The 26515-nt window shown below is 41.4% G+C and overlaps 1 protein-coding gene across 3 annotated transcripts; it reads right to left on the reverse strand.

Moving 5' to 3' along the window:
* YY1 (YY1 transcription factor) lies at positions 1 to 26310 on the reverse strand. Of its 3 annotated transcripts, none has more exons than XM_026079684.1 (5): positions 25318 to 26301; positions 15332 to 15494; positions 5304 to 5364; positions 2669 to 2827; positions 1 to 1773 (listed from the first exon to the last, which is right to left on the reverse strand). In XM_026079684.1, the coding sequence occupies exons 1-5, from the start codon at positions 26012 to 26014 to the stop codon at positions 1591 to 1593; spliced, it is 1263 nt and encodes a 420-aa protein (XP_025935469.1). In that variant the 5' UTR covers positions 26015 to 26301; the 3' UTR covers positions 1 to 1590. The 3 variants fall into 3 exon arrangements, 2 of the variants coding, with proteins under 2 accessions (XP_025935469.1, XP_025935470.1); XR_003255769.1 differs by lacking the exons at positions 1 to 1773; positions 2669 to 2827 and adding exons at positions 9256 to 9412; positions 14555 to 14660 and having other exon boundaries at positions 25318 to 26310; XM_026079685.1 differs by lacking the exon at positions 2669 to 2827 and having other exon boundaries at positions 25318 to 26305.
* Between the last annotated feature and the right edge of the window lie 205 nt (positions 26311 to 26515).

Genomic DNA, 26515 nt, shown 5'->3' on the forward strand with positions numbered 1-26515 from the left:
TAAAAAATAATACTTATGCATTTCTGTGCATATTCTTGTGTTTATTAGTCTGTCACATTTTACTATAGTATCTGCAAATTTCTTACTTTGAACACTTGAACAAACGAGTAGCAACCACTTTTAGTTAGACCATCAAAACTCCATCAAATTCTTTTAGAGAACTTTTAAGCTCTTATTTTGAAGTAAAAGGTGACCAAGGAGGTTCCAAGATTTTTCATTATTATATCTAGTCAAACAAGTTAGCCAAAAGAAGATTTTTTTTTCCCCTGGTATCACCACTCAAACCCTACTGTTCCCCCATTTTATACTGCCATTGCATTTAAACCTCCAGGGTTCCTTACCTTGACTAAACAAAGGTGCCCATTTAGCTATTTACTGTACTGTTCCACCTACTTGCTGTCCAGGCATACTGAAAGCTCCTTTATGACACTGCCAAGTCTCCAAATCCACCATTCCAGTTAATGGAAGTCCAGGTCACTCAGCAAACCCAGAGGTACAGCCACCAATTCTGTTTGGGTATACCAACTAATATGGCATTATGTAATTTCATTACAAATCATTGTAATTGAATGCAAAGTAAAGGAAACTTGAGTTTATTTAGCTTCCAATTTCTGGGAGGTTCAAGAGGAACTAGAATTGCTCTGGACAACAAAAGAAAATAGACTGTGCTTACAGATCATTTTCTGCCATATTCTTTCTTTAGGACCACTGTTTTATTGTTGCCCTTTCTATTACATGGGATGTACATATTATCAGGTGTTAATAAAAGGTCAGTGCCTGTACAATACATTCTACAACTGAGCACCACTTTCCGTAACTGAACAGGCAAAGAAATTACACTGAACATCAGCATCTGGCAGTATTTTTCCAAAAAAAGTGACTAAAATGGGTTTAAATTGATTAACACTATTAAATCACATCTAATATTTGATACTACATGATTTCATTACAGCTATACGATACAATTATACAAAATGTGTTAACATCAAAGAATACAACCAAAATTAAGATAGCAAACAAAACCTATATAACTTTTTTCTTTACAGGAAAATACTTTTGAAGTATGCATGTAACTGCCCATTCTTTTAAAGAAAATCTACTGCAAGCAAAGTTATCAACCTCCAGAAAAATCACACATAGCATTACTAAGCATATCCCCAAAAAGTGTACAATATGCACACTTGGAAAATACAAAATTAAAAAAATTGTAAGCAACAGGTGAGCTTCATATTTATAAGAATGTGAAAAGAAGTCCAATTTTAGCACTGTTGTATAAAGAACTGTCTTTTTTGATGCAAGTTCATGAACTGACCCCTCCAGTCGGAGCCACACTTTACAAAACACCGTGTTCTTGAAACGGGATTACAGAGCAAGGTAGAGCATCTTAGCAACGTCACCTTAAAGTTTTTTTTGTTTTGTTTTGTGGTTTTTTTGCTTTTTATTTACTACTTATCAAAACACGTCCTTTAGGTTTGTAGGGTTCTTTTTTTAAAATTCTTTCCTAGAAACAATATACAAAGGGGAGGCATATTTATTCCCGATCATTCTCCTGTAAGATGTTTTGAGTTCAAGAACTTTCTCCTCCTACTTTCACTGGTTGTTTTTGGCCTTAGCGTGTGTTAAGATGTGAGATTTCAGGTTAGTTGATTGCGCAAACTTCTTATTGCAGCCGTCAAATGGGCAAACATAGGGCCTGTCGCCAGTATGAATTCGCACATGTGTGCGTAAATTGAAGTCCAGTGAAAAACGCTTTCCACATCCTTCAAATGTGCACTGTTGAAAGGAAAAGATAATGCCATTAGCTAACAAAAGTAGTTGCCATTTTAATCATTGATTAAATGATTCTGCTTTGAATCACTAGACTGCACAACCATGAGGCCAGATGCTGAAGATCATTCTCACAAGAAGAGCCAGTAGAAACTGCATAAGAAATAACCTGATGTAATAAAATGAAATTGTGGGCATCATTTTTAAATTGCTTTTAAAAAATAAAACTGGTATTTCAGGTTGTTTTATCATAGTAGTATACCAATTTTTAAAGAGGAAAATAACTTCAAGCTTGCAAGCAAATACTTAACCAAAACCACTCTGAATCACAAACAGTATTTTGCTACACTATACCAGAAAACAGAAACAATGTTTCACATCAGAATTTCAGTGATAGATTTGCTCCTTTTACTAGCTTCAGATTCAAGATGTACTCAGAGTACAAAGGGCAGCATGTTTAGCAATCAGTATTTATCTGGATACATATAACAGCTCCAGCATAAGCAACTAAGTGCCTGAGGACTGCAAATCAAATTTCTGGAAACATTCATTTCTCCAAGAAGCTAAACAAAAAATACATGTAACAGGCATATCTGAGAAAGCAGATACACTCAAGACTCTGAAGCACTGTGAAGAACATTTACACAAATAAGAAATACCATACGAAGTAGCCTGGGGACCTCTGGTGGCAGAAGCTCATGTGACTTGATATGAATGGAGAAAGATTCAGTGTTGAACATCATTTTGTTGGACACCGATTAACACCCACCACTGAATGATTCAGTGCCTCATCTGATTTAGAAGAAAACCATTGTCCCCAAAGTCAAACAGAAGCTAGGTTATAGTCTATACATGTTCTAATTAATAAATTGGAGTAATTATGCCTGGAAGTCAACCATACCTGAAAGGGCTTCTCTCCAGTATGAACTAGCTGATGTCGCTTTAGTTTAGAGCTCTCCACAAAGGCCTTGCCACATTCTGCACATACGTGTACTCGAGGGCCATGAGTGTGCAGATGCTTCCTCATGGCAGAGTTGTCCCTGAACATCTTTGTGCAGCCCTTAAAAAGAACAGTAAAACTCACTTAGTAGATAAGCTAGTTCTGATAAAGTTTCATCTGCTACAGTAAAAATGCTTTTATATTCTGAAAACCTTCTTAAAAGTTGGCCCTGAAAAGTAGATCCCTTACCCTGATTTAAAAGAGCAATCCCATGAAAACTAATCATTTGAGAAGCTGTTAAACAAAAAACAACAAACTTATCCTCACTTAATATTATGAACCATATGCAGTCGAATAACAAGACAGCCTTATGGAGAAGATGCAGTTCTAATAGAAGCAAATGAATAAACTGAACAAAAGCACTACGGTCTGAGAAAAACAAAAGATAGAATGATAGAGTTCATGGCTACTTATGGTATATTCTCCTATGTACTATATTCTGAAGCACTACAGTACCCCAATGAACTGTATATCCTCTAATATACTACAGAGTATTCTCCAAGTACCAATATGCATCTGCACCACTCCATCTCCTAACACTCCATGCTTTCCTTCTCTATCCTCCTCATTCCTGACAAAAAATAGAGCAAGAGAGTTTCCAACACACGACAGCTTATAGAAACTACCTAGCCCATACTTGCAGGGCTTCCTTCTGTGGCAGCAGATTGATAACTACCACCTTGAAACAGGCAGAAGAGACTACTACTGCTTCTACAGTTTAAACCTACAAAATACCGGAGAAGAGAAAAAGGTAGGAGTACCTCTAAGCTAGTGGCAACTCAACCTAAAAGCAACAGATACTCACATTAACTCAGGTACAGAGTCAGAAGTCTTAATCTGTCACCTGGGGTACATGCTGCATTGATACAGGAATAGTACTTTTGATTCTAGAACTTAAACCAGTAGCAGCCTGGAACTTTCTTTACTACACCAAGTTAAAAAAAAAGCAATCGCTATACTGCATTTTAATGACAGGTAATAGACATCTATCATGCGTTTTACAAAGGTCCTTCTCTAGGTATAAAATGCTTCATGAAATCTTATTAACAATTTTAAATTCTATGTGTAGTTCAAGTGATGCTGTTTAAGCTTATATAAAACTAGTCTACCAACATCACAGTGGTATGAGGCATAAAGTTCAACAGCAGAATCTAAAGGGACTATCAACTGCTAATCTTCAATTCTGCAGGCTGCTTCTTTGGAAACTATTTTCTTCAAAACTACTAACCGTATTTAAACATGCCCTATTTCTTAAGGAGGAGAGAATTACCATTTTCAAGAAGAGATTCTCCAGGCACTAGAATTTCTTCGGCTAATTTGAAAAGTGTTGTGCCACTATTCATTGCACATCAGAGAACAGGGTGGGGTGAAGAAAAGCACCAAAATAAACACACAACCAACCTGTTTGCATTCATTTTGAAGTCCCTACTTGCCTCTGAGAGAAGCAAGTATGTTTTCTGCAACTATTTTTTAAGCTGAAATCATACAAACACAAACCTAGAAATTCTAGTAGACAGAGGAGATGGAAGGATAGGAATATTCTTTTTTCCCCTATTTAGATGAAGTCGAGGCTATGAAAAAGTAAATCAAAGAAATGAAAGCAACTTTCCTCAGTACTGTAAGGCATAAGCATTCCTTCTCAGATAATCTGGTGCTATATCTGCATGTACTACAATACAGTGAATTAATGACATATGTAGAATATGAAGGATTGGAAATCAACAGAAACACAAAGAAGACTTCTCAGCCCAAAGTGACAACTGATTAGACTATAGCTGGCAGAAAGAAGCCTTCTATTCATGCTCTCCAATGTGTACTATTAGCTATCTGCACTGAATATTTGCTTAGGCTCACAATATCTAGACCAGAAGTCAGCAAGATTATGATTGTCTTTTCGCATTACAGGCTAAGTCAGCTAACAGAAGCTGTTCAGAAGCTGGGTGATTCGGTAAAGCTAGATGCTACCAATCTAGGTGACCAGCAACATCTATTCAAGACCGAAGCTTCCCAGCTCCCAGTGGATCAGAAACAGTATCTCCCAGATGCCTCTCTCTCAAGATGATGCACCTTCCAGGTCTGTAGAATATAATGCAAAGTCTTCCAATATGCTGACTTTGGCATCTATACCATAGATTGCTGATTCCTGATCTAGATTCCCAATCTGTCATAACTTCCAAGCAGAGGATATATAGATCTTAGGAACGTACTTTGAACAGCTTTCAGAACATTCTTTCAAGTATGTATTCTTGAGTGGCAGGAAATCACAACAGTAAAACCAGCATGTTAGGGACTGTGCATCATGGTTACCAGAAGATTAGGGATGCACTAACCTTAAGACAAGGAATGGGAATAACATATTATTCAGTGAAAGGTTTTTAAGGAAGCCTCTAAAGAGTGATAATTCAAATATAGTTAACTGAGTATAATCTATTTATAATAAGATATTTTACTTATTCATTCTCAAAAGAAAACAGCAATACAAAACTCTGCTCCACAAATTACTACCAACTCAAAAGGCTGAGAGAGCTTCACTTACTTTGTGAGGACAAGCTATCGTTCTTGGAGCATCATCTTCTTTAATTTTTCTTGGCTTCATTCTTAAAGATAAAAAAGGAAAATATTAGTAGATAGCTCTTCTCCCACAGCTGCTTGCATAATGCAAAGATTTATTCAATAGTATTACATGCATCAGTAGTATTCAGAGTTTAATATTTTTAAAACCCTCACAATAATATTAGCAGTGTACTTTGGCATTTTGAAAGTTCAGCTTTTCCAGAAGCACCTCTCAATACAGAATAAGACATTTAATACTACCTTCCTAGTCCTTTGAATATGTGGAAAGAGAGGTTTTTACTGGCTTGCACTAACTGTGGTTAAGAGGTTTTGTTTGAAAACTCCATTTTTGTTGTGCCTGTATCCATGTGGCCTATGTATCTTCACTTCCCCTCCCATTCCTGCCCCAGGATATAAAAGACAGTAGATCTCAATTATTCTTCAGTAGTTCACCATACCAGACTCCAGAAGACAACACTGCAGAATCAAGGAAGGCAGGCAAGTTTTAGAATCTACATAGACAATGTTATAACCACAGAAACTGTAATAGTCATTCTTACTTTAAATTACTGTACACATGGATTCCACTCTTAGCAACTGAGAAGCAATCACCTATTTACTTGTAGTCACTGATGGGGATATTCACTACTATTTTATGGGCCCCACTGATAGTCTCCATTGCCTATATAGGAAGCCCAGCAAACTAATGCTTACATTTAAATTAGGTGTTTCAAATATATTCATAAGACTCCCTGTAAGCAACAGTTTCAGAACAGTCCTGCTTTAACAGTTATCTGCCTGGATGCCTGAAGAATGTCATATGCATGGACAGTACTCCCAAGGAAGAGCACCGTCCCTTTACCTAACATTATTTCTCAAACCTGTAGTGCTGTCTTGAAAAACAGAAAGAGGTGGCTTATAACTACTAGTGGAGCAAGCTCCAACAGAAGCAGGTAAGTGTAAACAACAACTTGTAAACACATCTTATACAGCTGGGACTCACTTAGATAAGTCAAGAGATATTATCCATTCCCAAACCCTGCTGGGGGAGAGGAACTAGACTGTTTATGCGAGTTCCTGAACTATTTTTCCTGATAATACAGCAAGAGATAATTCTGTATCACGGATATGGCACATAGATTCCTCCTAAGCTAAATGAAAGGTTTACTGGTATTTTATTTGGTCTGAATTAAATAGAGATGAGTGTCTTGAATTTAATGAAAGAATTAAAATGACCAGAATCACTATTCTTAGCATTAAGAAGAGGTAACTGTGGCTATCCAAAGCAGTTTTAACTACCATACAGACAGTTCCTGAAAACAGATATGGAAGAATGGGGGAAGAATTTGTTTCTTCGCAGGTAGCTCCAGTGTTCTTTGATACTGCTACATTCCTGTGAATATGGCTGGAGTCTGTGGTTTCACCTGCCTTCCTCATGTGCATGGATCAGAGAGGAGAGGAATGGAGGGCCCTACGGATGAACGAAGGCGAGGGCAGTGAAAAGCATCCCTGAGAATTCCCGAAGAGTGGATTCAGGAAGATCTCCTTACAACTGCCAATGGAGCCACACGAGGGAGAAGTCTCTTATGGTACTGTGGGTTATCATTTGTACCTCAGAAACAATCTATAGCTCCTCTCTATATTGCAAATTTAGCACAGTTCAAGTGACCATGTATGGGCAGAGCACTTGACAGTTAGCCACATCACAGATAAAACAAAAACCAAAGATTCAGTGGCTGGGTTTGTCCCCCCTGCAAGTGGACATTTAAAAAAACTCCTGCTCAGCATCTCCGGGCTACACTGAGTATGTACAGTAGTAACTGAAGAACACCGCAATCCCCTGCAAAGGTTAAATGTATGGAGGTGACTTAAAAACGTGGAAACTGGAGAGTTATCATATGCCTTTCACAGGCTTCAACAATCCTCTCATTTACAGATACTAACAATTCTTAGAGGATGGGTGCAAAATATTTGTGTTCACAAGGTCCCTCTTGCACCATCAGCAGCAGTATACCTAAAAATTCCATCAATTAAAGGAGACACCTGACATCCTGAACACAGGAAACTTTCTGTTCTTAGAGACTGTCCTCTTTATCATCTTCCTGATAACTTTTCTCTTTCCAAGATTAGAGACCAAGTTAGGTGACCTTATTGATTAGATTTAATATTTTAATACAATCCAATTGGAAGAGACAATGATTGTCCTGTGTTTAGTTTATGCAGCCTCTTTGAGGAAAGTATGGAGTAACTAAATACAAACAGGAGATTGGGATTAACTGACTGACTACACTCCAGTAAGGGTTAAGACTCAGTAGTACAAGTACTGAAGCTAGAGGAAAAACACATAAAACTTTCTTACAGTATCTGTAGAAAACTTCCTACTACCCTTCACAGAGGATTCCTTGGTGTCTCTACGATTTTCACAGAAGGAGAAGGTATAGAAATGAGTGTCTGTTATGCCAAAACGGGCACACAGGAGAAAGTTTTGAGAACATGGGACCTTGTGGCAACAGAGGGGCAACGGGCACAAACCGAAACACAAGAAGTTCCATCTGAACATGGGAAAAAACTTCTTTACTGTGAGGGTAACGGAGCACTGGAACAGGTTACCGAGAGAGGTTGTGGAGTCTCCTTCCTTGGAGATATTCAAAAGCTGTCTGGACAAAATCCTTGGAAACATGCTCTAGGTGACTCTGTTGAGCACGAGGGTTGGACTAGATGATCTCCAGAGGTCCCTTCCAATCTCAACCCTTCTGCGATTCTGTAACAGTGCCATGGGTCAACAGCCTTAGAGAACAAATGTTCTTAGAGGACAAAGATGGTTCCCAAAATACCTCCTTTACTTCCAACACTATCAACTTGCTATATGCTGTCTGAGTCACTCTTCAAGGAAAATGGAAAAAAAGAAAGAAAGAAAAAAAAAGATAGCCCTATTAAGCCCCAAACCTATGCTCATAGTATCATCAGAATCATTGAAAACACCACTGTTCTGAGGTTATAACTGACTATCTGTAAAGAGGCAGACTAGATAAAGAGGAAACAGTACTGAGAGATATGGCAAACAGCTTTAATGGGTAATGCTTACAGTCTTTATACTTGGCATAGGATGCCACCAATCACCATTGTGTTAAGTCCTGTCCCTAACTGTTGCATCTCACCTCTGGTTTTGAAGCAACCTCTGGGAAAGAAATGCTGTGACAGAGTCATCCATAACAGGCTGTTGAAGTGGAATGAGAGAGAGAATACCCTGGTCAGTGTAGTCAGGAAGATTTATCAGCATAGTCAGGCAGCTGGGGGTACAAATCTCAGCTGAACTGGGTGGTCAGACATGGGACTGACTGGAGCTTCATTCAACATACACCTGCATTTTTCAGTTCAGTGTCTGAACAGGCACTTAACATAATGAGTGTTCCTTCTGCAATAAGCTGATTTTCTAGTTTTTGAGCTTTGTTTCTAGAAGGAGGATTATCAGCCCAGCAACCTTCTTGAACATACAAACATTTAGTGCCCCTACTGACTACAAAATGACAACAAAGTTTTGCTAGTAGAGGGATAGGTTTTAAATCTTCACTTCAGCTGAAAGTATATGGAGGGAGCAACTTGAGCATAAAACCTAGAACTGTAACAGAGTATTCCATGGGCAACCAAGCTAGTCAACAAAACAGTAGCACACGCTTTAAAGAGATGAGGCACCAAACACTGTCCAGAATATCCCTCAGTGCCATGGGCAGCAAAAAGCAGCTGAGAAACAGCTGGGCCCTTTGCACATTAAAGGCATGAGGGCATGCACACCACAAGCACAACTACAACCGATCATTTTGTCAGAAGTCTAATCCTGCTCCCAAGGGAGTGGAATCCATGTGGACAATCACTCAAAGAAGAATTTAAAGACTTTATATATTTAAATGTATTAGAAAAAAAGATTTTGGTCTTACTTTAAAATTAACTTTCTGCAAAAGGAGACCAGACTAGAACCTGGGCTGTTGATCTTAATTACATTGTTGCAGGTAGCTCCACCCTCTTGCTGGTGGTTAGACTTTTGGCTCCCACCCAGTAGAGCATCTCTACCAGCTCCGTCCAAGTTTTCTTAGCCTGAAACATTAATCAAAAACAGAACTCTAACACATACCACTATTTAAAACAACTGCAGACAACCACATTAATACCTGGGTGGAACTTTCAAAATGGCAGCTGCCTTTGCAGAAAGTCAATTTACATGGCAAGACCAGAATTTTCATTTCTGCAGTGAGCCTATATGGGCCATGTCTAGTAATAACAACTGCAGACTGGCTTTCTGGGAAAAACTAGGGAGCGTGCTTTTTGGACCAAGGTACTGGTACACTGCAATTAAAGGCTAAATCTGTTGACTTGTATTTGAAATGCCATATTTGCAATGGAAGGGGGCAAGGTGGTGCAGAGTATGGCACAATCAACAACGAGACAGCTTCACAGCATTGGCTCTCTAAAAGGAAACTCTCTTATCCATGTATAGAGAAGACTAAGAGTGAGTGAAATCACAGGTATTAAACCACTCAATTCTGCCGAAAAAAAAAAAGATATATATATACACACACACACACACATAAAATGAAAGCTACTCTGTCACTATACAGAAAGTATCTAACAGCTAACAGCATCCCTTCACCCACCTAGCCAAACTGAAAGAATTGCATCTTGATAGAACCAACCCCCCAGCCCCAAACCTCTATCAATCTCCACAATCGGTTGGCTTGAAGATAATAATAATCCACAGACTAATGTTAAGGCTAGGAACAAAGGAAATGCGTAAGGCAACAGCAATGAACAGTATGAAGTTTCCCCCTTGTTCTGATAGCTCCCTTTTTTTGTCCCTATTAAGCTTTTGCATTCTTGCATCTTTTCTTCTCCTTCTATACATAAAGGAAACCTAAACTGTATTCATCTCTCAGGCAATTCCTTTCACACTTCCTAAAGGTATCTAATGACCAGCAGTGGTATTTGCCTTGCTGATAACCTCATCTCTAAGAATACAGAATAATTTCCTCCTCTTCTATCCATCAGTGGTGTCATTACCATTTCTGATCTGTTCCCCCCACTCTGCCCCACGCCCTTGAACTGCTCTGCTGAAGCTGAAATAACATGAGTGAGGTGGCCCTATGCCACTGCAAGAATTCATCTATGCCAAAGAACTCCTGAAACTGGCTAGACTGGCTTTTAGATAAATACACACAAGGGGAGTGGTGCAAAGTGTCCAAGGAATCTATCTACAATCAAGTAGTCCACAGTCAGTGTCAGCATGTTTTGGTCACAGTAGGGCAGAAAACTGTCGTAAAATGGAAAAGTTCTCCTTCGCTCCAAGGTTCTGGCAACAACAATTACTACTTTTGTTCCAGTTATCTTCATGTATACTGAACAGAGAAAGTGACCTTTGCAGTGTGGAACAGAGCACGAGCTTTCCCCTCCCCCAGGAGATGCAAGAACACCACTTTGAGAGAAGTAATTGTCAGTTTACTGCCCTTTAAGCTTTTCTGCAATGAGAACAAAAACAGTAGGCAATCCTATACCCTAGGAAGAGGGCTAAGTCCTATAAATCTAGGTGACCAGAATGCTTTGTCACTTTTAAGGAGGGTGTCCAATTTCAGATTCTAATGCAGTTTCCTCTTCTTTGTCTTCTATCCATTTTGGAGGGCGGTCTGAACAGGAAGGGCAGTTCTTACAATGGCACTCTTTCAGAAGGGGTACTAAGAGCAGAAGATAAAGCCATGGAAAGGAAAGCTTTTACCATGAGGACCCATTAATGTGCCAGTTTCCCAACTATAGCATCTTCCCTTTTTATTTCTTGGTATTTTACTCATGTTTATATTCTGCCATCTTTAGCCAGTTTGGTCATGTATCTGTCAAGAGAGTAGGGGAAAAAATCAAGGATATCTTTTTAATGGTTTCATTAAGGGGAACTTTAAAGAAGTCTTTGTCATGCGCACCTACTAGAAAATACACCTCCTATGTCCCAAGCTTTTAGTACCAAGCTGTTAAGACACCTCTAAAATTACTTGTTATCAGTTTTGCCTGAGATGAGGCATTTTATTTCACCTGAAGGGATTGCTATTATTCCAGTCAGACCTATCAAATTGGAACATGGTAATTTATTAGTTTTTAGTTCTTCCTTGAGCAGGTCATTCACAACTAATGTTTCACATTCTGACACAAGGTTGCCTAAGAGAAATGCACAAGTTTTTTCTCCTTTCATTCTATCACACTTAAGTGAGCTACAGAAAATGCAGGAGTTGTAAAAAGGAATGAAATAATTGTAAAAGGCCATAAGTTGCTCAGCCAGGTATAACTTATGGTCATTTATCCACTCACTAGTGAACATACCTTAGTGTTCTGACATAGCTTGTTTATTCAAAGTGTTTTCAATAATTTTAGGATGTACAAAAGCCTTTCCAGGAACAACTGCAATAGTTCCAGTTAAAGTTCCAGTCAAAGGGTCCAGAATTCCTGCTACATGACTCAGTGGCAAATGCACCAAAAAAGCACCGAAGAACAACTGTATTTCAATGAACAGCATAATTGCTCACTGTGCTAGTGCCATCTAGTTGCTGAGCAGCAGTGATGTCTATTTCATATGCTGAATTACTAAGCAGTTTTAAAAAAAATAGATATTTTTAAAACTGTAGCGCTACAGGGTACTTCAAGAGTTCAAGTCCACCCCCCAGCCCTGCCATTGTCTAAACCAACTTGGGAACAGGAACAATCAAAACTCCAGAACCTTACCACTAAAATTCAATTCCAACATAAAAATGTTTTTAAATTACCAGGCCACAAAGGTTTTAAGTTATCCAAGTGCACCAGCTTTGCCTGTGTGTTTAAACCCAACCTAAGAACTTTGTTCCCATGAATCAATGCAAATATCTGTCAATTTAAACTTAATAAAGAGAAGCTGCATAGTTATAAAGAGTCAATCTGTCTTGGTTTTGAGTAGCTAATTTTTATTTATTTAAAAAAAAATGCAGCTCTTCCAACTAACAATGAAAATAGGAAGGCATCCCAAAATAACTTGCTCTCAACTGCATGAAATACACTTAGCATGCAATTTTCCTAGCCAGTTTTGTTGCTTCCTTACATGTGGGTATTGTGCACAAAATTTAAGCCAGCAAAAGACGATTTCGTTACTGAAACACGAAAACTGTACTCAGAGTACAGGAAGCTACTCAGTAATTTTTGAAGATAACCAAGTTTCAAATCTAGATGCTGCTCAAAGTTTTCAGAATATAACTGTGAGACAGTTTACAAACTCTGAATCTCAGAGTAACCAACAATGCTTGAAACTGTCAAAGAACTTTATTATAAATAAGCACATTCTTTTAGCACAAACAATCACATTCCCAGTACCTCTAAAACCAATTCCAGTGCAAGTAAACTGTCAAAGGTTTTTGGTTTTTTTTTGGACTAGTAGAAAAGATATTTGCATATATTAGAACTTAAGTTTGTGTTATTAACTACAAGGAGTCCTTTTGACATGCTTCACTGCAATACGATCAAGACTTTAACAAGCAATGTTCTAACTCATCTGTATTTATCAGCCTCAGCTGTACACAATCCTTTAGGATCCAACTTGCAACTAACAGGGAAGGGGTCTTCCTCACCTCCCCCCTCCCCTTTTTTTTTTTTAAGGCAAGAGTAGAAATTTGACGGTCACTGATGCTGACCAAGGAATCAAAGATTTCTTAACACAACTAACGCTTGGGATTTTCATACATCTACAATTAAGCTATTAGAACATTTTTTCATGTCTTTGGCACATCTTGGAGCTATTGTTAAAGGCGAGGTGCCCCCAGTTGTTTACCCTACCGCTGTATATTTGTCTTTGAATAAAGTGGGTCTCATTCTATCTGCTGTAGAGAGAGATATTAACAGCACAGTAAGAGACTGCACACACAAAACTCAATCTTGCCATCATGTTACAAATTCTAGCTCTAGAACTTTCTAAAACATTCTACCATGAATAAAAAAAGTGATAATTTGATAGTATTGCCAGCTGCCACTATTTTCTTAACAGAAAAATAACTACAACCCAAAGATGTAGTACATTTTATAATATTAAGGAACATGCAGAAAGATCTGACAGAAGCAATCTGGTCATTTCAAGAAGCTCAAATTCTGGCAACCATTTCAAGTATTCAAACCAATCTGGAGAATAACATTCAGTGTTTGCATGCAGAATACCTTACAAGAAACTATCCAAGCTTCATAGCAAAACATAGCTATTCAGTACCCCAATCTTTAATAGAACCAAATGTTTCACCATGCTTTAAAATAAGTGAGAATACCAAATCTAGGCACATGACTGCAGCAGAAGCGTGTAAGTAACATTTTAGAAATGGAACACTACGCATACACAGAATATCACTTGAACATTTGCTTTCACAAAGAAAACCTAGATCAGCCTTTCAGGAGGTCAGAGAGGAAAACCCATTCATTATGATCAACACTAGTAAACAAAGTAACAGCACTATTAGTAAAATCACCCACCACTTCAGATAAGTCCTTCTTTTCAGTTGTTCATAATTTTTTATACATTTCCGGATCAGACACTTTTGCAGTGCTTGCTCTCTGCTTTAGGGTATCTTATTAGGAATCTTCAAAATCCACAGATTTTGTGCATAAATCTACAGGGTTTTACTGAAAATAATTGTGGGAAGAGCCTGTGCCTGCAATTCTCCCCTACAAACATAAAGGCAGCAGAACGAAGAGTAACAGAAGGTGGTGATTAAAAGCAGTAAGATCTAAGAGTAGATGCAAGAGTAGAAACAAGCATGCATGAATACACCAGATACCAGAATCCAGCTAACCAAGAAGCTGGATCGGGACTAGTCTCCATCCAGCAAGTAGCCGAGAAAAACCCAGTGTAAAAGAAAAGCGTACTTCTCCCTCTGCTAGCTGACACAGGAAGTAATAGTAACAACATCTGACCATCTACCTGCTCTCTATGTGACAGAATTCTGCACTGGGGCTGTGAAGAACACCTAGCTGGTAGCCAAATGAAAGTGAGTGTAGTTTCATACACATGCTTTGCTTTTAACACTAGAAAAAACTGGTTATCATAACAGCTGCAGAAAGTGCAGTTGTACTCAAATTTTGGGGGACGCCAGCATTAATGTTGCCCATATACCGAATGGAGCAGTAAGCCTTTGGTAATTACAACCACAGTGTGCACAGGAAGAAGCAGACTGTATGAATGGCTGCATGGGCAACCTTAGTTTCACAGCTTCCAAGAGCCAGGCTTCTCTCTAGCGACCTCAAGATTGCCCTCTGGTGGCCGGAGGTCACCCTCAACATCCAGGTCCTGAGCATCCAGGAGCTTTGGGAAGGGAGAGAGGAAAAGCCACTTGACACTTTCATTTATCTCTATTTGAAAATAAAAGTTACCTTGTAATTCAGGTCAATGTAGTAATATGTAAAAGACTGATGATTCTGTTTATAAACTATGGTCCCACTGTTGCCTGCTAGCATCCGGCAGATGGAGGGGAAATCTGAAAAATCATGGCGTTCTTCCCCCAAAAAAAAAAAAAAAAAAAAAAAGTTTAAGACCTAGAGGTTAAGAACTGAGAAACAGCGTGAGGGGTACCACACAATACACAGTAACTGGCTTTACAAAATAAATATTGTAGTCTAGCTTTCTTGTACTGAACAACCTGAATGCAGTGTTTCATTTGCCTGATCCTTTGCCACTGAAGAATTTAATACTACTCACATGAAACATACATTGTCATGTCAGAGATGGAGTCTGTCAGTGTATTTAGGCCCTTCCCTACCTAACAATAACCAAAGACCAGCAGTAATCTGCTGAAGATAAAACCCAGTTATTAATACTGTACTCACTATTTCATTCTGAAGGAAATCCCTTGTTAAAAGATAATCAAATGAAACGATATAAGCCATACTAAATTTACTATTTATTTTTGCCTAACAGTTTCTTAATTAAACCAATGGAATGAAAATCATGTTAAAACATCCTTTCTTCCTACTTACCTAGCAAATTCAGCCAGCTGTTTGGGGTCTGAGAGGTCAATGCCAGGTATTCCACCGGGAGGAAGTTTCTTTCCCGTCATGTATTCTGAGTAATCTGGAGGAGAATTCTCTCCAATGATCTGCTCTTCCACCACTGTTTCATGGTCAATATCTTTTTTATCATCTGAAATACATAAAATACTGAATTCAATACATACTGAAGATCAAAATAGCATACAAGTTATTAGGCTACACCTACAAACACAAATTCACTATTGCTGCACATTCTTAAAAGGATACAGTGCACTTTTAGACTTCTATGCTACTTGTAAACAGCCAAAAGGCATCCATACAGTTACAGCATAAAGAATACAGAGAGAACACAGCGGGCAAGGAAAAAAAAGCAGAAGTTGCTATCTACTTTAACACAGACAAATACGGAAATAAGTAGAACCATCCTACGAGAATGCTGGCTGCATTTTAAAGATTACAATGCACTTTTCCTGGACCAGTGCAAAGACATTTATCTCCCTTCAAACACCTTCAACATTCAATACCCACCATATCCACTTTGGATCACAACAACAGTCAGTAACCAAGTAAGTCTATCAGTGCAGTGGCAGATACTTACCATAACGATGGTAATGATGAATACTGATCTTTACCTTCGCACTCTTTAGACTCCCCTAACCCTCAAGAGAAGTGTCCAAGAGGGACATCAGGTTTTAAAAACAACTGCTTGATGGGCTTCAGCACTTGCTCATAAAATTAAAATTTTTCAGCAGTTGCAGAAAGGTGTGAAAGAAAAGAAAAAAAAAACCAAAAAAAATAAACAGCCTGTTTGTCCTCCCAGAGAAGCTTCTTCTGCCTGTGGTGGAGCCTAAGCTCCTTCCCACTCTACTACGTAAACAGCAGATAGATACCATTCAGACCTTTGATCTGCAAGCCAGCAAGAGAATGCTACTTTATCTGCTCTGAAGATCCTCCTATGGATTTGTGCTTAACCACTGCAATGAAATTGGGTGGAAGCCCTGCTGTTGTCTACTCAGCTTCAGACCTTAGAAAGTGTCAAGACACTGGTTTTTCTCTCCTCTTGATACGTTATAACAACGGAAGCTAGAGAGAAAGACCCAGAGAAAAGTTCCTCACTGCAGAGCTCATACCTGCAGGGAAGAAGACCCAGCGCCAATCTTACCTTCCACCTTCACTTGACAAGCCACCTTCCCAAAGTGCACTAGGACAACCATAATGAAATGCAGGTGTTTCACACCCACCTACTACAGAATATAGCTGTAACTATTCAGCTAAATGTTAATGAACTTGCTACTACACTACTTCCCTTGCCTTGCTTATTTGAAGAGGATTCTGCAAAGCACTTTATACATAAAAGAACTGCAAAGTCAAATTTGTATAAGCAACAGAAAGTTAAATTTTACAGCTAGTATTTAAGGAATGGAAACACAAGGTAATAGGACAGAAATACTAATCCTCCTCCCCAAAAGACAGGAGAACATAAGGCAGGGAAGAAATGAGGCAAGCTCCTCCCCCTCCCCCCCCCCCAAACAGAAACACAGGAAATAACATTATCCATTACACAGTAACTTAAATTAGGAAAGAGAGGACAAGAAGAAATAAGTGAGTAAAAGGAATATACTAAGGACAAATTTCTATTCAGTTCGTAATGCCTGCTTTTAATCTTCGCCACTGAGCTATTTCTAGAAATGTTCCTGCTAGTTTGGGGTTTAATTTGATCTACCAGATCAAATAGCAGTTCACTTATGTGTTCCATGGTGAAAGAGGAAAATAGACTTCAGCTCACAGATAGGAGTGTTAATAAGAAAATATCGTTTTCAGTATTAAACTAGAAATAAACCGAAAATTGACTTTGGACCATTTTTCATTTTACATCTGACTTTCATTCAACACACTACCTTTCAGTCTTTACCAGTGCCAGTTATCTTAAGCAAAGGTTTACATTAAGGTTTATAGCATCTGCAGGAGTTACAAATTCAATTCAGGTATAAGCTTCAAGTTTAGCAACAACTTGTTCTTCCAAACAGTTGGAAACTTGAGGGAAAAAAAAAAATTATTAGCAATGCATACAAAGGAAAAAAAAAAAAGAAGAAAAACCCAGTATGAAGCAATGACTCAGAAAAGTATGGAACTTCTGGAAAGCTGGATGTGAAGACTTCTCCATGCTGCAGACTAGAATGAGATCAGCTGCCTTCAATTTAGCCATTTCAACAGCTACACAGAACTTCCAGTTTGACTATTTGATGACATTTACAACAGAAACTAGTTTTCATTTCCTGCCTCATATCAAATGCATGAGTCAACAGGGAAATTCTGCACACATTCCTTAAGATCTTCTTTCTTTCCCTAGCATAAAGGCCCACTTATTCAACAATGCTTTCTTGCTATTTTAAGGGCAAAACTGAGAGAAGTCAGCCTTCAGTGCCTTTCCTTCCCAAAAACCTGCCAACAGAAATCAGTTCCACAGCTATGTCTTAAAATAGGCTATTGGAGTAAAACATGAAGAACTATAAACATGTTGCTTTGATACATAAGAAAATAAGAGACGGTATCACTTTGTACATTCCTGACAGTTATGCAAAAATAAGAAACACTTGCTCAAATTTTCCTATACCAAAAATCATATCTCTAGAGCAGCACATACATGCAGTTTTAGAAATGAGTTTGCACCAAAACAGACCAAAACAGCAACATATAAAATAGTTACCTTAAAGTATTGTGTCAGGCTAACATCCTTCAACAAGATAGAAGATCTGGTTCATACCAAAAGTGAAATATTAAAAGCAGCAGCAGACTGCATAGCTCTTTAGCATCCAGAACATCCTAGTTACAGACCATCCTATGACATTATCAACTCCTTGGGGGGGGAACCACACTACACTTCTTCGGAAGATGTTTACCAACATCTTCTATCCGCAAATCTATCACAAGTTTATTTGTGATGCCCTACTAAGCTGGACTAAACAGCTCAAAGTTTGGAGGCTAAAGTCCAAGCAAACTTTCGCTCAGGCTGACAAGTTAACCAATATTCTCATTGCAAATAAGGCAAGTTGGATGCTTGACATTTTCTGCCTTCACACAAGTCCTGGCACCTGTTACGTCCAAAAGGACAAACTAATTCCCCTTTTCCTCCCATGAAGCATCAGAAAAGTCAAACATACTGCAGCAAAAGCAAAGCAACACACAGAGACGCAACCCTCAAATTCTAATGACACCTCTGGAAAAGTACAGTACAAATAAAGTGCAATAATCCCGTGTGGTTTAAGTCCATGCCAGGCTAATCTGGATGACTCCCATGCAAGCTAAATATGGACAGATCCATGGAGCCAGTGAAAGGAACTGAACTGCTATATACTATCTAACCCACTTTATTTTGTCCCTTAGAACCACTTGAGAGTACAGCAGACTTTGGTTTTCAAATATAAAGCATTCTGCTTAAATGTATATTTAGCACTGTTCCCATAGACATGTTATAGCTTTCTGTTAGAAACTTGAAACACGATTTCAGTCCTGTCTGAGATATGCTGACCACCTGAAGGCATGTCAATTAGTTAGCCACCTTATCATAAAAATATGCACTACCAGGCACTCTGATAATTATTTCCAATACTGATCCAGTTTATAAAGCTACAAAAAGACTGATTTGCTACAAAAAACAATAAAAATAAATGACTACAGGAGACAGACTTTTATCCTGAACTAGGGTTTTCTATGTATCTGTTAAGGACATATTACAGAGGTACCTAAATAAATGTTAATGTTCTATGTCCTTCCATCTGCATTTCTCTCATGCCGCCTATGTAAGCGATATACATCTTGAACTGGACACTTCTGCACTCAAAGCAAGTATCTCAAAGGAATATTTTTGCACTAAGATCAGTGAAAGTTCTGCATTTTAGCCAGCCAGATCTTTTGGCTACCACTTAAATATATTTCTACTGGGGAACTAATCAGAATTTTTAAGAGTACCAACCCCAAGTACCAATTCAAGTGGGAGAATGACAAATTACTGGAATAAAACTAGAAATGCAGATTCCATGTAACAGATCGATGATAAAATGTGCTAGAATCTGTTTCCTAAGTCTTTTGTTGAAAACCTTTTGCTCTTATTATCACACTTTCTCCATGTGTTGCAGCCCTTTTGTTGCACATAAAAATCCATCCACCTCAGAACCTTGTTATTTCATGCCTTTCTGGAATAGTAGTCAGTCCCAGCTGACATCCCTGGAACGCGCTGGCTCTCTAATAAGACCCTCAACTTTCAACCCAAGAAGGCCTATCAGTATTTTCCCTCTGTAACGCTCGACTGTAACCTTGGGACTCCATCTCTAGATCCCTAGTTCTCTGAGCTCCTACTTTGTTACAGAGCAGGGAGAACACACATTGTTATTCAATCAGATCTCCCTTGGGGAAAACAGGGAGTGCAAAAGGGAACTCAGAAGGTATACCTGCTAGTACAGCAAGGAGACCTAATCTTAGAGCTTCCTCCCCAAGGTACCAAGTTAACAAACATTTACCAGCTAAGAGGATGAACATTTAAGCTTAAATTGTGTTCTTATGATCACACAGTCAAAAACATTTGCCTTTTGGATCCGCTGAAATGCAGTTATGTAAAAAGGGATGTATTTGGCAACTGTGCAGTACCAAGGCACTGTGGTAACAGCTTGGTTATTGCCACCACATTGTGATCTCCTCAGCCAAAACGGTTTATTGGCCATGTTTGGAAGCAAAGGACCATAATTAGCTTGTTAAATAATCCAGTTATTAGTAGACATTTCAGAATGTTAAATTCTATTCTGCATGGTCTGTTATTTTTTAACCTAACTGGCTGCTAGGCTACTTTCTATCCGATGTGCCTTGCACAGATGGAGAACAGGTTCTTCTTTCCCCATGTCACCCACCTCATATATCACATCACTGAAGGAAACAGGAACTGACAAAAACAATGCATACATCAATAGTCACCATCTAACTTCAACATTTGCGAGACACTGTGCAGAAGCACTATGACCTTCTGAATCATCAACATACAAGTGACATGTACCTCCCAAGGCAAGAACCAGTAGTAAGTTAGAGGACACTAGTTCAAAGATGGGCTAGGAGGCAACTTAATTGAGAAATTACGTGATGAACCACATATATTTCACTTTCAAAACTGAAAAGACATTTAAAACAGATATAGGAAAATATTTAAAGTGTATGCTTACCCTCTAAGGTTCACTAGCAAAAATTTTAGGGCAGACTGAATGTTTACAGATACCAAAAGCCTACAGTGCTATCATAACCAGAGTCAGAAATAGATTATCTTCCTAATATTTTAAAGGAACCAGACAATCACTTTCTGCTTCTGTTATGAAAAATTTTCATATAGGAAGCTCATTCCCTACACATAATCACAGAGATTTTTGGCCATCCTTGGATACAGGCCCAAGACTGAACTAAATGACTTGTCTATCATTTATACTATAAAAGACAACTAACTGGTCAAATAGTAGATGGTTATCAGATTGCAGGGGTGAGAATCACATAGTCAAATCAAAAACTTTCTAACTATTTTAAGAGGTTAAAAGGTTTTTTTAAGAGGTCTTGAAGAACCTTATAAAAACCCAGCATAAATTCCCTAAACTCCGAAATACGGCTCCACTGCACAGGCTTCCTGGATTAACAAGAATCCTTTCCAAATCACATATTAACTTCTGCATCATTGTCTTTCCTATCTAGGAAGAGGATACTTCAGCAGTTTAATGTCCATGGGCCATGTTTAGTTCAGTTGTGTTATTTCAGCCCTAAACTTGCTGAGTATCTATGCTAACGATAATAAATTAAGGCAAGACGAAACCTTTTTCAGACCCAAAAGCTTTACAGAATCAGTCATTACTCAGAAGCAGATGTGGTTACACCGATACAATTTTTTTAAAGATTAAGCCCAAGTTATTTGAAATTCCAACATTTGCTGGAGCCAGTATTTCAGCACCACCTTCCCAAATGTTCCTGTGTCTAAGAATTAGTTTTGCAAATGCAAATGCAATCCAAGTGATTTCTAATAATCCTTCTCCTCCCCATTACAACTGTATACCTAATCTGGATATATTCAATAAAGAGGAAGATTCAAGCTGAATCTCGTAAAGGCACTCAAACGTGATTTTGTAAAAACTAGTTTTCCTAGTACAAATTGGGGTCTCTCACTTGGAGAGGGCCCTTAACTATATACAGTTTTCTAAATCCATGACAGGATACTCCAGTGAAAATAACAAGGAAAGATGCTAGACAATATTGAGAAAACACAATACAAGAACAGGACTGAAGCATCCCCAATAAACGCTTCTTTAAACATCTCAAGGAATAGAACACCATTGTTTAGTTTCTATTTTCACACATGAAGAAAGTCAAATAATTCCATTCTTCATCTGGAAAGCTAATCTGAACTAGAACAAAGCATTCCTGTTTCAAACTAAACACTTTAATTAAAGTAATCATGGGTCGCAAGTTTGATATCACCGTAGATACCAAGGTGATAAGAGCAGTTATGGTAAGGCTAAATGGTTGCCAACAACAGTACTGCAACTAAGTAACCACATAACAAGAGAAGGATTGAGTATTCCCCCTTCATCACATTGGTATATATTTCTTACACTATTACTACACATTTTAAGATGTAGTAACAGATACATTATGTTATACTCATTTACGGACAAAGATTTGTGATTGCTAAGTTTGGTATGACCCATGTACAAGTTAATATAGTAGCTCTAGAACACAGTAACAAGAAATTAATTCACATTGTCTTCCCACACTGTGGTAAGCAAAATGCTCTTGTTCCCCATTCAAATACCCAGGAACAGCAATACAGGACTCATTGTTTTATCTTGATGCGTGGCCTTGTTAACTGTTCGTCTTTTGATAAACTTTTTGCTAAATACTTAAATCAAATAGTCAATTACATCAGGGTGCAAGTCAGTCATTAATTATGTCAACATAGAGATGCAAAACCACTATCTTTGTTCAAAATAAAGTGTCCCTGTTTCAGCAGGGAAAAACTTAGTACAACTATCCTTTTGCAAGCAGGTCATTTGTTTCGTTTTGTTTTTCCAGTTTTGCTTCTGTTGGAATTTTTCTGGCATTCGTTCCCCCTCTTAAACTTCTGAAAACAGAAAATGAAGTCTCAGAACTTCCACATTTGACCACAAACCACTCTAGACCACTTTTACAACATTCACTAAGCTGTGTAAGAGGTGTAAAAGCCTATTCAATAGGCTCAGTAAACTTCAAAACACTTAACTGAGCAGGGTATTACTATGGGCTGTTTGAACTGTGTTTTGGAGAAAGGTCAAACTATTTCTTTCACATATAGGCTTTGTGATTTGGGGTTTTGAGCTTGTTTGCAAGGGGGTGTATTAGATGTTAAGTTAGAACAGGTATTCCGCATCCTTCTGCATCATGGTTAGACTATAACCAAGTTGAATGTTTCAGTGCAATTCAATCTCCAGTAAATTACATGGTGGATATTGTCCAGACTGTCCTTGCATGTTTATGATCATAAAAAGCAAATCCACCGAAATCGATAGGGTTACCTGAAGTAACAGTGAGAAGAGAATCAAGTACATTGATTATACATGCATTTCATTTCAGTGAAGTAATATTCTGCACAAAGAAGCTCTACAGAAGCGTCCGACTGGGCACTATGAATTTCGAAGTACAAATGCATGCTAGTAATTGTCAATTGATCTCAGTCAGCTCCTGTAACCTGCTAGCTCATGAGTCATACATCCACTTGCATTCAGTTATCTTAGATAGCTTCCGCACACCGTAAGACTACATTTGTTTCTATTCTCTTTTGTCTTTCCTGGATGGTCAATTCTAAGAAAAAAAATAGCAAGTGAATTGAATTCAGCTTACATGTATTGATACACAGACATGTATAGAAATCCCGTTCTATTAAACAGTATTTGAAAAACTCAAATGGAAAGTTCTCAGTTCAATCAAGAAGCAGACTCAATTTGCTGTCAACAAAGTATCAGGCTCCTAAAAAAGATTTCTGAGAACATTTTACAGCAGCTACATTATACACAAAAAATATACCCTAAGTATCATCTTCTCCCCCAAAACTTGTTAAATAACCACCTATATTAAAAAAAAGTCAGAATGACTATTCTTTGCATTTTATTAGGCATGAGAATTCAGCCATTCAATATACTTTTCCTTCAGCACTCCTACTGCTAATAAGTACTGGTCATTCACGCACAACACGTAAGCAAACAGTTTAGAGTGCATCAGAAATTTAAACAGTATCTTCTAACCTGAACCCTATTTGACTCTTTACAAGTTAAAAAAGAGTACGAAAATTATGATATGTAAGATGTATTACCAACCGATTATTTAACGACCACACAGCAATTTAAATATGACATGAGCTGATACTATTTGACTGTTAGTTTTCATGCTTACGTAACTTTAGCGTAGAAGTTTGACTACAGAGCCTCGCTTCCAGTAATACATTTGGATTTTTTGTAGGGGGGGGGGAAGAAAAGAAAAGAAACAACATATCACAAGTAACACACTTCCACTGACAGAAAAGTCTCATCCACCCTTACTTTAAAGGAAAGGGTAAGAAAATAGTGGTAGATAAAATACTGGCAGAAGGCTTCAGGTTTATTCCAAACCTTGGAGATACTAAACGCCTTCATAATACCAAGATTTTACTCCCTTTGAGATCGTTCCACAAAAAAACCCGACTCAAATACACGCAGGATCTCGCACAATACAGGGACCCCCTGCACCTATTTTAAAAGCCTGTTTAAAGCTCTAGACCCAACCGAGGGAGAGCGACAGCCCCTCGAGTGCGAACCAGCCAGCACTTCGGCTCTCCCCGCCGCTGCCAGGGGTGGGGCGCCCGCCCCGGCCCGCAGGCTGCTGTCAGAGCCTGGTTCCTACCCCGGGGGCTTCGGAGGCCCCGGTCACTTTCGGCCCGTCTCTCCAAAGCAGCCCCCCGAGCTGGGCAAGGCGTCTCCCTACGCCGGCGCCTCTCGGTTGGGGCGAACAGGCCCCACCCACAGCCACAGCCCCCGCTGCGGCCGGTGCCGGGCGGCCCCGGGCCCGGCCCCCCCATCCCGCCAGTGCGGTCACGCTTGCGAAGGGTGTGCGAGAAAGGCGCCGGTGCCGGGGCCAGGCGGAGCCGGTGAGGCGGCGGGGCGGGCGCGCCCCCGCCCCCCGCGCATAACGGTCGCGGGCCGCCGCCGCACACGCCTCATCCGGGGCCGCCGCCCGCGGTCAGCATTAAAATGCGGCCCAATGGGGCGGCGGGTGCGCGACGGAGGCAGCCGAGGGGCGGGCGGCGGGGCCGGGGAGGCAGCGGCGGCCTGAGAGGGAAGCCGGGGGAGGGGCCGGGGAGGCGCGACGGCGGCGGGCTGGGAAACGGGGAAGAAGGAGGAAAGCGAGCGCCGGGAGGAGCGAGCGAGGGCGGCCGCGGGGGGGAGGAAGGGAGGGAAGGGAGCGGAGGCACGGAGGGGGCAGCGGGGACGCGGCGGGGGAGCGGGCGCCGCGAGGCGGGGGGAGCCGCGGAGCCGCGGGGCGGGGACGGGGGGAGCCGCGAGGAGGCTGGGTTCGCCCCGCACCGTGTGCCCGCCCGCGCACCCCGCCTCCCCCTGCTGCAGAAACTACGCCATTGCGGCCTAGTCCTGGAGCCAGCGGCGCGCTGCCTCCCTCCCTCTCGCACCCCCCTCAGCCGCCGCCATCTTGGCGGCCGCCGCCATCTTTCCTTCCCCCCGCCGGAGCCGGGCAGGAGCAGCGGCAGCAGCAGCGCAGACCCCGCCATCTTTTCGGGGGAGCCGCCATACTTGCCCTGGCGATGAACATGGCGGCGCCCATCACACACATCAAAACATGGCCTCCCTTCAAAACAAAACTGTCCGGGCCGAGCCGGGGAGCCCCCGGCAGGGCCTAGGGCCCGGGGAGGGAGGGGTCCGGCGCGCACTTACCCGAGGCCCACATGGTGACCGAGAACTCCCCCTCCAGGGTCTTGATCTGCACCTGCTTCTGCTCCCATTTCCTGCCGCCGCCGCCCTCGGCCCCGCCGCCGCCTCCCCCGCTCAGGTAACTCTTCTTGCTGCTCTTCTTGCCGCTGCCGCCCTTCTTAACGCGGCCCCCTCCGCCGGCCGAGGAGGAGCCGCCGCCTCCGCTCTTGCTGCCGGCGGCGGCCACGGTGACCAGGGTCTGCTCAATGTACTCGTCCTCCCCGGCGGGGGCCGGCACCGGGATGAGGATCTGGTCCTCGAAGCCGTCGTCGGCCCGTAGTCCGTCCGAGTCGTCTCCCCCTACCACCTCCTCGCGGGTCTGCACCAGGATCACCTCTTGGTGGTGGTGGTGCAGATGGAGCTGTCCCCCGCCGCCGCCGGCCGCGCCGCCACCCGCCCCGCTAGGGTCCCCGTCCGAGACCAGCGGCTGCAGCGCGATCATGGGCTGGTGGTGGTGGTAGTGATGGGGCGGGTGGTGCGGGCCGCACTCCTCGCAGCACTCGTCCTCGTCCTCCTCTTCCTCGTCCTCCTCGCCGCCCACCACGGTGGTCTCGATGGTCTCCACCGGGATGGTCTCCACCTCGATCTCGTGCAGCTCCACGATCTCGGCTGGCATCTCCGAGCCGTCCGTGGCGATGTACAGGGTGTCTCCCGAGGCCATGGTGAAGCGAGGGGGAGGGAGGGGGGGGAAGAGAGAGATCAGCGGGCGGGGAGGGGGACTCCGGTCCGCTCCCCTCAGCGGATGGTGGGGCTCGGGCTCCTCTCGCTTTCCTTCCTTCGCCTCCTCCTCCCCCTTCCACACAAACACCAGCTCCTCACAGCCAGCAAGAGAGGGAGGGAGGGAGGCAGCCAGCCGCCAAATCCCGGCTACGCTCCCTCGCGAGACTTCCGCTGCTACCGCCGAGACGGACCCCAGCCCCGGGAGGCCGCTGCCGCCGCGGCCCGCCTCTCTGCCGCTCCGCGGCCAATCACGCCGCCGTCGACACCCACGGCTCGCCCAGGCAAACGGGGTGGCCTATGGGGGCGCGCCGTGCCTCAGCGGCCCGCCTCCACGTCCTGCCGCGAGCCTATCAGGGAGCGCTGCGATTGAGGAGCGCGCCTCCCGGCGGTGAGCAGCCAACGGGGCCGCGGCGGCGTCAGCTCCCCGCCGCCCGCCCCGCCC

The sequence above is a fragment of the Apteryx rowi genome, unplaced genomic scaffold, assembly GCF_003343035.1.
Source record: "Apteryx rowi isolate R43461 unplaced genomic scaffold, aptRow1 scaffold_5, whole genome shotgun sequence".
NCBI lineage: Eukaryota > Metazoa > Chordata > Aves > Apterygiformes > Apterygidae > Apteryx > Apteryx rowi.

Coding starts and splice junctions, on each gene's coding strand:
- YY1 (XM_026079684.1), bottom strand. CDS start 26,014: ATGGCCTCGGGAGACACCCTGTACATCGCCACGGACGGCTCGGAGATG. Junction 2,828..5,303: donor CGATAGCTTGTCCTCACAAA/GTAAGTGAAGCT, acceptor GTTCTTTTTAAG/GGCTGCACAAAGATGTTCAG. Junction 1,774..2,668: donor CTGGAGAGAAGCCCTTTCAG/GTATGGTTGACT, acceptor TCCTTTCAACAG/TGCACATTTGAAGGATGTGG.